The 12,164-nt window shown below is 62.7% G+C and overlaps 1 protein-coding gene across 2 annotated transcripts in view; it reads left to right on the top strand.

The window, feature by feature from the left end:
• The window catches only part of PPP1R12C (protein phosphatase 1 regulatory subunit 12C), a 29,649-nt gene extending 17,665 nt beyond the window's left edge, over positions 1-11,984 (top strand). Inside the window, exons 5-22 of one of the 2 annotated variants that reach the window (XM_034944331.3) lie at positions 1,279-1,423; positions 1,516-1,590; positions 7,105-7,178; positions 7,262-7,389; positions 7,500-7,573; positions 7,837-7,995; positions 8,082-8,149; positions 8,642-8,779; positions 9,005-9,095; positions 9,665-9,745; positions 9,822-9,882; positions 10,033-10,115; positions 10,236-10,276; positions 10,354-10,456; positions 10,572-10,676; positions 10,989-11,039; positions 11,198-11,248; positions 11,340-11,984. In XM_034944331.3, coding sequence (XP_034800222.1) covers positions 1,279-1,423; positions 1,516-1,590; positions 7,105-7,178; positions 7,262-7,389; positions 7,500-7,573; positions 7,837-7,995; positions 8,082-8,149; positions 8,642-8,779; positions 9,005-9,095; positions 9,665-9,745; positions 9,822-9,882; positions 10,033-10,115; positions 10,236-10,276; positions 10,354-10,456; positions 10,572-10,676; positions 10,989-11,039; positions 11,198-11,248; positions 11,340-11,426 — 1,615 coding nt within the window. In that variant the 3' untranslated portion in view covers positions 11,427-11,984. Of the gene's footprint in view, positions 1-1,278; positions 1,424-1,515; positions 1,591-7,104; positions 7,179-7,261; positions 7,390-7,499; positions 7,574-7,836; positions 7,996-8,081; positions 8,150-8,641; positions 8,780-9,004; positions 9,096-9,664; positions 9,746-9,821; positions 9,883-10,029; positions 10,116-10,235; positions 10,277-10,353; positions 10,457-10,571; positions 10,677-10,988; positions 11,040-11,197; positions 11,249-11,339 lie in introns of both variants that reach the window. The other variant, XM_034944330.3, reaches the window with a different exon arrangement.
• The last annotated feature ends 180 nt before the right edge of the window (positions 11,985-12,164 follow it).

The raw sequence follows: 12,164 nt of genomic DNA, 5'->3' as shown, positions 1-12,164 counted from the left end.
CCCTGGCCTCCACCTATGGGATGTTGGGAGCATCCCTGGTTGTGAGAACCAAAAATGTCTCTGGACGTGGCCAAATGTCCCCTGGGGGGGCAGCATTGCCCCAGTTGAGAACTGCTGGCTTAAGATATAAATAGGGTTATGGGAGAAGACAAGTGTGATGAGGAGGGGCTTTGGGGTCAGGAGACAGGGGGGTGAGGGGGTGGTGACTGCCAAAAAGGGGCTCAGCGTGAGATGCTGCAGGGCACAGAACACTGACCGGCTGAGAGCAGCAAGTGCAGAGGCCAGCGGCGAGCGGACGCTTGGGGAAATAGCGAGGGCCCAGCACAGCTGGGGCAGGGTGAGCTCCGGGCAAAGCGTGGGAAAGGTGAAGGGCAAGGTGGGCGGGACCAGAGAGAGGGACTTGTGCTTATAAGGCCTCTTTGTAGAATATCCCAGGCTGTCCATCTGTTCCCACTTTGTGAAGCTCTTTCTCGTTGACACAGAAACTCATTCCAGTTCTCCAAAAATAGACACGTCCTACCGTTAAGCTGAGCTTGGAGAGTGGCCTTGGACTTGTAACCCTGCCTTTGCCCTCAGATTGAATGGTTTAAGGTGGTTATTGTTTTCTCGCAGAACACTGTCTCGGGTGAGGGTTTCTCAGCCTGGGCGCTGGCAGCATGTTGGGTCAGGTCCCTCTCCTTGTGGGGCTGCTGCTGAGCGCTCTGAGCGCTGCCGGGTATGGAGCAGCCTCCCTGGCCTCCACCCAGCCGATGCCACTAACCCTTGCCCTAAGTTATGACAACAAAGATGTCTGCAGACCTGCCGGGTCTCCCCTGGGGGACAGCATTGCCCTGGTTGGGAGTCACTGCTTTAAGCCAGCCTGGGTCCTAGAACACTACTGCCCTGAGACAGCCCTTTGGGGGTCCCATCCTTCTGACAGGCATGGGGGCTGGCAAGGGTCCTGCACTTGCGTCCTCCGGGGCTGCCTCCTTACACCCCACTGCTGCCACCTTGGAATCCCACAGCCAGGGTGACCCCCTGCCAGCACCAGGAGCAGGTTCCAGAGGCCACCTGCAGGGTCAGGGTTTAACATGTAACTGCTGGTCCAGGGGGAGGGACAAGGCCTGGTGCAGAGGGGCCTCTTGTGGCAGCTGATGCTGGGCAGTGGCTCTTTACCAGCCTGTCCAGGGACGTTTCAGTCTCGTGGCCTGGGACCTCGTTACCAAACCGCTGGCCGAAATCAGCCCTTGGCCAAGGGCCCCGCCTTGGCCTCTGACCTTGAGCCTCCCTGGCCCCCAGGTTGCTCCTTCAGGCTGGCTACGACCCGGAGCTCCGGGACGGGGACGGCTGGACTCCCCTGCACGCGGCGGCACACTGGGGCGTGGAGGATGCCTGCCGCCTGCTGGCCGAGCATGGCGGGGGCATGGACTCACTGACCCACGCGGTGAGGGCCAGTGCCCAGGCTGGTGAGGGGCAGGGCGTGGGGAGGGCCCCCCACCTCCTTCATTGTCTGATCCTGCTCCTCCCCTGACCCAGGGGCAGCGTCCCTGTGACCTGGCCGATGAGGAAGTACTGAGCCTGTTGGAGGAACTGGCCCGGAAACAGGAGGACGTGAGTGTCAGGGCTGAGGGGCTTACCCCAGACTCCCCATGTCCCCTCAGCTCCTCAGAGGAGGGTGCAGAGGGGGAACCCCCCCGACTTCTGACACCCACCACCCCAGCGACCTGCTATTTCCCTCTTGGTGACCCAGCCCCAGCCCCAGCCTCAGGAGAGAACCCCAGCTGGGGCAGGACAGAGATGGGGCTGCAGAGCTTCCTGCCTGCCTGGTGGTGGGGGCGGCAGAAGGATTTGGACAGGGTTGTCTGACACCCTGATGAGGTTGCTTAGCACACCTCATCACCTCAGGGTGGCCCTTGGCAGCAGCCATGTGCAGGATTGTCCTAGACTCAGGCTGGGCTGGTCACCCACAAGGTGTCCCCCAGCCATCCCCGGGGCAGCCTTGCTGGGAAAACTTAGAGTGAAGGAGTGAAGGGCGTGAGCCTTGGCCAGACTGCCTGGGTTGGAATCCCGGCTCTGCCATGGATCTGCCGTGAGTCTCAGCCAGCCACTTTCCTTTCCGGGCCTCAGTTTCCTTATCTGTCAAATGGGAATGGTATGGTGCGCACCTGTATGAGGGGTCATGCGTGACACGTGGATTGTGCTGTCAGGAGCTTGGGGGAGTACGTGCCCCTGGAAAGCACTAGAGCCATGCCAGCGTTCAGTGAGCTCTGTGAGGTGACAGGAAGCTCCCGAGGCCAGGCCTAGGGCTTCTGGTGCGTGGGCAGGGGAGCGGAGACAGCTTCCTCTTTTGAAAGGTTGGCAGGAGCGAAGTGGAGGCTGACGGATGTAGGAGAAGATCTCATACAGGCTGGGGGGCAAGTGTGGGTGCCCTGAGGTGCCCAGGGAGGGAAGCGTAAGGCAGGGCAGACCCGGGAGGGCCACGAGTGCCAGGCAAGGAGCATGGTGGCTTCCGGCCTGAGGGTGATACGGCCATGAGGGGTTTAATGGGTGGGGCAGGGTCAGCTCAGGGGGCCCAGATATGGGGGGAGCCCAGCCTGGGAGCATCTGGGGACACTTTCTGGAAGACGTGAGTACTACAGCACTAAGAGTTTGCTAGAAGGGCAGGAATGAAGGGCCCTCCCAGTACAAAGGTGTGAAGACGGTGGTGAACTGTGCAGGGAAGGTGTGAAGACGGTGGTGAACTGTGCGGGGAAGGTGTGAAGACGGTGAACTGTGTGGGGAAGGTGTGAAGACGGTGAACTGTGTGGGGAAGGTGTGAAGACGGTGGTGAACTGTGTGGGGAAGGTGTGAAGACGGTGGTGAACTGCGCGGGGAAGGGGTGAAGACGGTGGTGAACTGCGCGGGGAAGGTGTGAAGACGGTGAGCTGTGTGGGGAAGGTGTGAAGACGGTGGTGAGCTGTGGGGAAGGTGTGAAGACGGTGAGCTGTGGGGAAGGTGTGAAGATGGTGAACTGTGTGGGGAAGGTGTGAAGACAGTGGTGAACTGTGTGGGGAAGGGGTGAAGACGGTGGTGAACTGCAGGGAAGGGGTGAAGACGGTGGTGAACTGTGTGGGGAAGGGGTGAAGACGGTGGTGAACTGCATGGGGAAGGGGTGAAGATGGTGGTGAACTGCAGGGAAGGGGTGAAGACGGTGGTGAACTGCGGGGAAGGGGTGAAGACGGTGGTGAACTGCGGGGAAGGGGTGAAGACGGTGGTGAACTGCGGGGAAGGGGTGAAGACGGTGGTGAACTGCGCGGGGAAGGGGTGAAGACGGTGGTGAACTGCGCGGGGAAGGGGTGAAGACGGTGGTGAACTGTGCGGGGAAGGGGTGAAGACGGTGGTGAACTGCGTGAGGAAGGTGTGAAGACGGTGGTGAACTGCGTGGGGAAGGTGTGAAGACGGTGGTGAACTGTGTGGGGAAGGGGTGAAGACGGTGGTGAACTGCGGGGAAGGGGTGAAGACGGTGGTGAACTGCGCGGGGAAGGGGTGAAGACGGTGGTGAACTGCGCGGGGAAGGGGTGAAGACGGTGGTGAACTGCGCGGGGAAGGGGTGAAGACGGTGGTGAACTGCGCGGGGAAGGGGTGAAGACGGTGAACTGCGCGGGGAAGGTGTGAAGACGGTGGTGAACTGCACGAGGAAGGGGTGAAGACGGTGGTGAACTGCGCGGGGAAGGGGTGAAGACGGTGGTGAACTGCGCGGGGAAGGTGTGAAGACGGTGAGCTGTGTGGGGAAGGTGTGAAGACGGTGGTGAGCTGTGGGGAAGGTGTGAAGACGGTGAGCTGTGGGGAAGGTGTGAAGATGGTGAACTGTGTGGGGAAGGTGTGAAGACAGTGGTGAACTGTGTGGGGAAGGGGTGAAGACGGTGGTGAACTGCAGGGAAGGGGTGAAGACGGTGGTGAACTGTGTGGGGAAGGGGTGAAGACGGTGGTGAACTGCGTGGGGAAGGGGTGAAGACGGTGGTGAACTGCAGGGAAGGGGTGAAGACGGTGGTGAACTGCGGGGAAGGGGTGAAGACGGTGGTGAACTGCGGGGAAGGGGTGAAGACGGTGGTGAACTGCGGGGAAGGGGTGAAGACGGTGGTGAACTGCGCGGGGAAGGGGTGAAGACGGTGGTGAACTGCATGGGGAAGGGGTGAAGACGGTGGTGAACTGCGCGGGGAAGGGGTGAAGACGGTGGTGAACTGCGTGAGGAAGGTGTGAAGACGGTGGTGAACTGCGTGGGGAAGGTGTGAAGACGGTGGTGAACTGTGTGGGGAAGGGGTGAAGACGGTGGTGAACTGCGGGGAAGGGGTGAAGACGGTGGTGAACTGCGCGGGGAAGGGGTGAAGACGGTGGTGAACTGCGCGGGGAAGGGGTGAAGACGGTGGTGAACTGCGCGGGGAAGGGGTGAAGACGGTGGTGAACTGCGCGGGGAAGGGGTGAAGACGGTGAACTGCGCGGGGAAGGTGTGAAGACGGTGGTGAACTGCGCGAGGAAGGTGTGAAGACGGTGGTGAACTGCGCGGGGAAGGTGTGAAGACGGTGGTGAGCTGCGCGGGGAAGGTGTGAAGACGGTGGTGAACTGCGCGGGGAAGGTGTGAAGACGGTGGTGAACTGCGCGGGGAAGGTGTGAAGACGGTGGTGAACTGCGCGGGGAAGGTGTGAAGACGGTGGTGAACTGTGTGGGGAAGGTGTGAAGACGGTGGTGAGCTGTGTGGGGAAGGGGTGAAGACGGTGGTGAACTGCGGGGAAGGGGTGAAGACGGTGGTGAACTGCGTGGGGAAGGTGTGAAGACGGTGGTGAACTGCGTGGGGAAGGTGTGAAGACGGTGGTGAACTGCGTGGGGAAGGTGTGAAGACGGTGGTGAGCTGTGTGGGGAAGGTGTGAAGACGGTGGTGAGCTGCGTGGGGAAGGTGTGAAGACGGTGGTGAGCTGCGTGGGGAAGGTGTGAAGACGGTGGTGAACTGCGTGGGGAAGGGGTGAAGACGGTGAACTGCGTGGGGAACGGGTGAAGACGGTGGTGAACTGCGTGGGGAAGGTGTGAAGACGGTGGTGAACTGCGTGGGGAAGGTGTGAAGACGGTGGTGAACTGCGTGGGGAAGGGGTGAAGACGGTGGTGAACTGCGTGGGGAAGGGGTGAAGACGGTGGTGAACTGCGTGGGGAAGGGGTGAAGACGGTGGTGAACTGCGTGGGGAAGGGGTGAAGACGGTGGTGAACTGTGCGGGGAAGGTGTGAAGACGGTGGTGAACTGTGCGGGGAAGGGGTGAAGACGGTGAGCTGTGTGGGGAAGGTGTGAAGACAGTGGTGAACTGTGCGGGGAAGGTGTGAAGATGGTGAACTGTGCAGGGAAGGGGTGAAGACGGTGGTGAACTGTGCGGGGAAGGTGTGAAGACGGTGGTGAGCTGTGTGGGGAAGGTGTGAAGACGGTGGTGAACTGCATGAGGAAGGTGTGAAGACGGTGAACTGCGTGGGGAAGGTGTGAAGACAGTGGTGAACTGCGTGGGGAAGGTGTGAAGACGGTGAACTGTGCGGGGAAGGTGTGAAGACGGTGGTGAACTGTGTGGGGAAGGTGTGAAGACGGTGGTGAACTGTGCGGGGAAGGTGTGAAGACGGTGGTGAGCTGTGTGGGGAAGGTGTGAAGACGGTGGTGAACTGCGGGGAAGGGGTGAAGACGGTGGTGAACTGCGGGGAAGGGATGAAGACGGTGGTGAACTGCGCGGGGAAGGGGTGAAGACGGTGGTGAACTGCAGGGAAGGGGTGAAGACGGTGGTGAACTGCGCGGGGAAGGGGTGAAGACGGTGGTGAACTGCGTGGGGAAGGTGTGAAGACGGTGAACTGTGTGGGGAAGGTGTGAAGACGGTGGTGAGCTGTGTGGGGAAGGTGTGAAGACGGTGGTGAACTGCGTGAGGAAGGTGTGAAGACGGTGAACTGTGCGGGGAAGGTGTGAAGACGGTGGTGAGCTGTGTGGGGAAGGTGTGAAGATGGTGGTGAACTGTGGGGAATGTGTGAAGACGGTGGTGAACTGCGTGGGGAAGGTGTGAAGACGGTGGTGAACTGCGTGGGGAAGGTGTGAAGACGGTGGTGAGCTGTGTGGGGAAGGTGTGAAGATGGTGAACTGCGTGGGGAAGGTGTGAAGACGGTGGTGAGCTGTGCGGGGAAGGGGTGAAGACGGTGGTGAACTGTGTGGGGAAGGGGTGAAGACGGTGGTGAACTGTGTGGGGAAGGTGTGAAGACGGTGGTGAGCTGTGTGGGGAAGGTGTGAAGATGGTGGTGAACTGCGTGGGGAAGGTGTGAAGACGGTGGTGAGCTGTGTGGGGAAGGTGTGAAGACGGTGGTGAGCTGTGTGGGGAAGGTGTGAAGACGGTGGTGAGCTGTGCGGGGAAGGGGTGAAGACGGTGGTGAGCTGTGTGGGGAAGGTGTGAAGACGGTGGTGAGCTGTGTGGGGAAGGTGTGAAGATGGTGGTGAACTGTGGGGAAGGTGTGAAGACGGTGGTGAGCTGTGTGGGGAAGGTGTGAAGATGGTGGTGAACTGTGTGGGGAAGGGGCGAAGACGGTGGTGAACTGTGGGGAAGGTGTGAAGACTGGTGAACTGTGTGGGGAAGGTGTGAAGATGGTGAACTGTGCGGGGAAGGTGTGAAGACAGTGGTGAGCTGTGTGGGGAAGGTGTGAAGACGGTGGTGAACTGTGTGGGGAAGGTGTGAAGACGGTGGTGAACTGTGTGGGAAGGAGGAGGAGAGTGCTGGCTGCAGGAGCCGGGGCAGCTGAGGGCCCACCAGTGCCCTGGGTATGCTGAGGGGTCGGGGTGAGGTCTAAGCAGGTCTCCCCTGGGAGCTAGAAGGACCCCTCTGGGGATGAGACTGGAGGCTTCTCATGGGTGGGGGCCGTGAGGACAAGACGGCAGTGCCTGCACGTGGTAGCTGCGGGCGCCTGCTGGACGCAGGGCACCTCCTGTCCCTGAGGTGTGTGGCCATCTGTAGGAAAACCAGTAAGCCCACGAGCCCTCGGTGCCCGCCTGGGCAGTGAGCTCCTGCACAGCTGTTTGTGGTGGTGTCGCTGTGGGGCACGTGTGCTCCACCCCTCCCCTGCAGCCCCCTTCCCTCCTTGCAGCTTCGGAACCAAAAAGAAGCTTCCCAGAGCCGGGGCCAGGAGCCCCAAGCGCCCTCTAGCAGCAAACACAGAAGGTATAGGGAGGGAGGAGTCCAGGGCTGGCGGGGTGGCTGGAGGCCCCGGGCTTGTACCCCAGCACCCTCTCCTTCCCCAACAGGAGCTCTGTGTGTCGTCTGAGCAGTCGCGAGAAGATTTCCCTCCAGGACTTGTCCAAGGAGCGCCGGCCTGGTGGGGCTGGGGGTCCCCCCATCCAGGACGAGGATGAGGGGGAAGAAGGTCCCACCGGTGAGGGGCCTGAATCTGGACTCCTGGGTCTGAGGGAGGAGGGGTCGGGTTCTCTGAATCTAGAGGCAACTGGCATCTTCTGTGACCTGCCCGGTGTTCCCACATCACAGAACCACCCCCTGCAGAACCCAGAACCCTCAATGGCGTCTCCTCCCCGCCGCACCCCAGCCCTAAGAGTCCCGTGGTGAGTGGATGCCCTGAGAGGTCCTGTGAGGCTGGGAGGGCCCGGAGGTGGGATTCCATACAGCTTGTGAACGTCTGGCAGGGGCGGATAGGGCGAAGACTATAGTTCCCAGAGACCTCCTGGACAACCGGCTTCCTTTTTAGGCTGTGCCTGCCCCGGGGGCTGATGGGAATTGTAGTTTGTTGCAGTCCTTTGGGGGCTAACCCTTAAGGTCTGAGAATAGGGATCCTTTCTCTCTAACTGAGACCTCCTCCTTCTCCCAGCCGCCTGAAGAGGCCCCCTTCTCCAGGCGCTTTGGCCTCCTGAAGACAGGGAGTTCTGGTGCCCTGGGTCCCCCGGAAAGGCGGACAGCGGGGGGAGCCCCAGGGGCTGGGCTGCAGCGCTCGGCTTCCTCCTCCTGGCTGGAAGGGACCTCCACTCAGGTGAGTGAGGGTTGGGCCGGGTCCAGGCCCAGGCCCCTGCCCAGTCGAGGGAACTGCCCCTTCCTCCCCTTCTCCTCTCCACACAGGCCAAGGAGCTCCACCTTGCCAGAATTACCCCGACCCCCTCCCGGAAGCTGCCGGAGCCCTCTGTCCTGTGAGTCCCCAGGGCCTGGGCCCCTCAGGGGTGGGTGGCAGATGTGGGTTCCAAGCCTGTCCGTGTGAACCTGAGTGAGACCATGTACCCCCTGGAGTCTGGTTCGTGCTGCCACTCCAGAGCCTGTGCTGTGTTCCTCCTGGGGGCTTTCTCCCTCCCTCAGGTCTGTGTTGAAACGTCACCTTCTCCCCTATCTTCCCCCCACCCCGAGGTGCGCACTGACCACCCTGCTGCCACCACGGCGCCGTCTGCACATGCACACCCTCCCGCTGTCAGTTCTCGCACTGCTGCTTCTGTCCAGAGTCCTTTACCCTTCTGACCGGTTGGGTAGTGTGCTGGTCTTTTCATGGCTATTGTGGGTTTTGTGTATTTCTGCTCAGCTCTGACTCTGTTGTGGCCCAGATAATTTGTTTCTTTTGCTTACGGCTGCATCTCCAGTGCCGGCACACAATGCACCTGGGTAATGTTTGTGGAATGAATGAATTGATGCAGGTCTGAGGTCACCAAGCCTCCTCCTTGCTTGGAGAACTCCTCGCCTCCCTCCAGGATTCCGGAGCCTGAATCCCCAGCGAAGCCAAACGTCCCCACAGCCTCCACGGTGCCCCCAGCGGACTCCCGGGACCGACGGAGGTGAAGAGGCCAGGGCAGGAAGCTGCGGCCCCCACCCCCAGCAGGGAGAGACGATGTCAAGCAGGAGTCCCAGGGCTTTGGGTGGGCTCCTGAGGGAGAGCTGGCCCCAGGTCTGCTGGGAGTTGGAGTCCCCTCCCACAGAACTTGCTTCCCGCGGAGGGTGTCAGCCACGGAATGGGACAGGGTCCCCAGGTTCCCTGTCTGAGGTTGGGACCCTTCCCTCAGGTCCTACCAGATGCCTGTGCGGGATGAGGAGTCGGAATCCCAGAGAAAAGCTCGCTCCCGTCTCATGCGCCAGTCTCGGAGGTCCACACAGGTGTGGGGTGGGCTGGGGTCTGGACTCCTGGGTCTGAGGGAGGAGGGGCTGGGGGTCTGGACTCCTGCGTCTGAGGGAGGAGGGGCTGGGGTCTGGACTCCTGGGTCTGAGGGAGGAGGGGCTGGGGTCTGGACTCCTGGGTCTGAGGGAGGAGGGGCTGGGGGCTGGACTCCTGGGTCTGAGGGAGGAGGGGCTGGGGGTCTGGACTCCTGGGTCTGAGGGAGGAGGGGCTGGGGGTCTGGACTCCTGGGTCTGAGGGAGGAGGGGCTGGGGGTCTGGACTCCTGCGTCTGAGGGAGGAGGGGCTGGGGTCTGGACTCCTGGGTCTGAGGGAGGAGGGGCTGGGGGCTGGACTCCTGGGTCTGAGGGAGGAGGGGCTGGGGGCTGGACTCCTGGGTCTGAGGGAGGAGGGGCTGGGTTCTGGACTCCTGGGTCTGAGGGAGGAGGGGCTGGGGGGTCTGGACTCCTGGGTCTGAGGGAGGAGGGGCTGGGGTCTGGACTCCTGGGTCTGAGGGAGGAGGGGCTGGGCCCTGACCCCAGCGTCCCCTGACTGTCCCCTTTCCCTGCCAGGGTGTGACTCTGACAGACCTGAAGGAGGCAGAAAAGGCTGCAGGGAAGGCCCCAGAGTCAGAGAAGCCGGCGCAGAGCCTGGTGAGAGGGGTCAGCGAGGGCGCGTGGGGTGCTGCGGGATGTCCTGGTTCCCTGACTCGCCTCCCCCTCCCGACAGGACCCTTCCCGAAGGCCCCGCGTCCCTGGAGTGGAGAACTCTGACAGCCCTGCCCAGAGAGGTGAGGTCTGCTCTCGGGGAGGTCATTCCCAGGGAATCATCCAGTTTCTCCCATAGTCTTCTTGCTTTCCTGGGGGCTTGACCCGGGGACCCAGGCACCCAGAGGGGGCTCTGGAGGTGCCTGGGCTGATTCCTGCCCCTCCCCCAGCAGAGGCTCCCGACGGGCAGGGTCCAGGACCGCAGGCGGCCAGGGAGCATCGCAAGGTCGGAAAGGAGTGGAGGGGGCCTGCGGAGGTGAGGGGCTCAGGTGGGGCCGAGCTGGTGCAGAGGGTGGGCCGGGGGGCGGGCAAAGCCCTTCCCATACCCGCTAAAGTCCCTCCCATACCCATTGAACCCTCGTCTACCTGCCCACAGGGGGAGGAGGCGGAGCCGGCTGACCGCAGCCAGGAGTCCAGGTAGGGGCGGGGTGGGAGAGGTGGGGTCTGCGTGCGGGCCGGGCCGGCCCCTGACGCGCGCTCCGCCCCTGCCCCAGCACCCTGGAGGGCGGCCCCTCAGCCCGCAGGCAGCGGTCGCAGCGGGACCTCAACCCAGAACCTGAGCCAGAATCGGAGGAGCCAGACGGAGGCTTTAGGACGGTGCGATCCCACCCCTCCGTCGGGGCTTTGCCTGCTGGGTGCCCAGCTTCCTGGCTTCCCCGCCCCCCAGCATCGCCCCCATCCTCCACCTGACCCTCTTCTACCTGACCCCCAGCTGTATGCAGAGCTGCGCAGGGAGAACGAGCGGCTTCGCGAGGCCCTGACCGAGACCACGCTGCGGCTGGCGCAGCTCAAGGTGGAGCTGGAGCGGGCCACGCAGGTAAGGGCGCCGAGGCCGGGGTCACCGGAACTGGCAGGGCCGCCTGGGTGGGGCTCAGACTGCTGGGAGGTAGAGCCTGGCCTGGGGGTGCCGGCGGGGCTGGGCTTCACTTGAGGGGCGGGGCCGAGATCTCGGAGGCGGAGTCTGAGCGAGGGGATGGGGCTGTGGGCCTGCCGGTGGCGGGGCCTGGCCCCTGGGGGAGGGGCTTGTGGGCTGCCTAGTGGGCGGGCGGGTCCCCAGCAGGAGCCTAGGACCCTTCAGAGCAGTGCTGGCTTCTCCTGCTGACCCCTGTGCTTTCTGTGTCCTCACCAGAGGCAAGAACGCTTCGCTGAGAGGCCAGCCCTCCTGGAACTGGAGAGATTCGTGAGTAGGGGCAGTGGGGATGGGGGCCAGAGGCGTCCCCAGCCTCACATCCCTAAGTTTGGACCAAGAGAGCCACATTGCCCTTCCCAGCTGGCCCCTGGCCTTCCCCTGCCCTCCTCAGCCTCACTCGGTTTCTGCACTTTCGCTGTTCATTCCAGGAGCGCAGGGCCCTGGAACGCAAGGCCGCAGAGCTGGAGGAGGAGCTGAAGGTGGGGGCTGTGGGGGCTGTGGGCAGAGGGCGGAGGGTGGGTGGGGGCGCAACCCGCCAGGGCTGCCCAGCTGACCCTTGCCGTCCCCCAGGCCCTGTCTGACCTCCGCGCTGACAACCAGCGCCTCAAGGATGAGAATGCAGCGTTGATCCGCGTCATCAGCAAACTCTCCAAGTGACCCGGAGGGACTTCCCCGCACCCGTATTTATACAGCTGCTTCTGCCACACGCACCCTTCCCCCGTGTGAACACGAGTGACAGGGCTCCGGGGGAAGTCTCAGAGAAGCCATAGCCCCCCTGGGACCTCCGGACTGGGAGGGGAGCAGAGTCCCCAGGAGCCGAGGGGGCCACTCGAGGCCAGGATGGAGGTGGGAGACCGAGCCAAGCAGGGGGACGTTGCCAGAGGGGACCAGGGCCAGAGACGGGACCAGGAAGTAACTGAGGACCAAGAAGTGCAAGGATCAGTAGCCAGGACCAGAGTGGCCGCCTGGAGGTCCCCATCTCACGTGTGATGCCACCCCGTCACCCCTCCCCTCCTGAGCAGGGATCCAAGAATGTGCCAAGAGTCCCGCCAGCCTCAGCCAGGTGGGCCTGTATATAGGGTCCATGTGCAATAGGGAGGGACGTCTTCTATTTTTTGCTGCCCCCTCCCCGCCCACTGTCTGGGGCAGGGGGAGAAGGTATTTTCGAGATAAAGCACAGGCACCACAAATAAAAGTCGTGAAGTTGCCACTCAAGGTCTGTGTTCCCAGCCAGAGGGAGGGCACTGTTTCCTGCTCCTGCTGGGGGGCCGTGCGTGTCCATGACCAAACCACTGGGCCACTTGGGTGGGTGCCGGGGGATGGGCTGGGGCTCACTCACCTGTGTGGTGAAGGAGCTTCGGGATGAGCCCCCAGCGGGAACGAAGGCTCCAAGAC

Source organism: Pan paniscus, chromosome 20 (assembly GCF_029289425.2).
Source record: "Pan paniscus chromosome 20, NHGRI_mPanPan1-v2.0_pri, whole genome shotgun sequence".
Lineage (NCBI taxonomy): Eukaryota > Metazoa > Chordata > Mammalia > Primates > Hominidae > Pan > Pan paniscus.
Note: the sequence above shows the minus strand (reverse complement) of the source record. Positions and strands in the feature narration are given on the sequence as shown.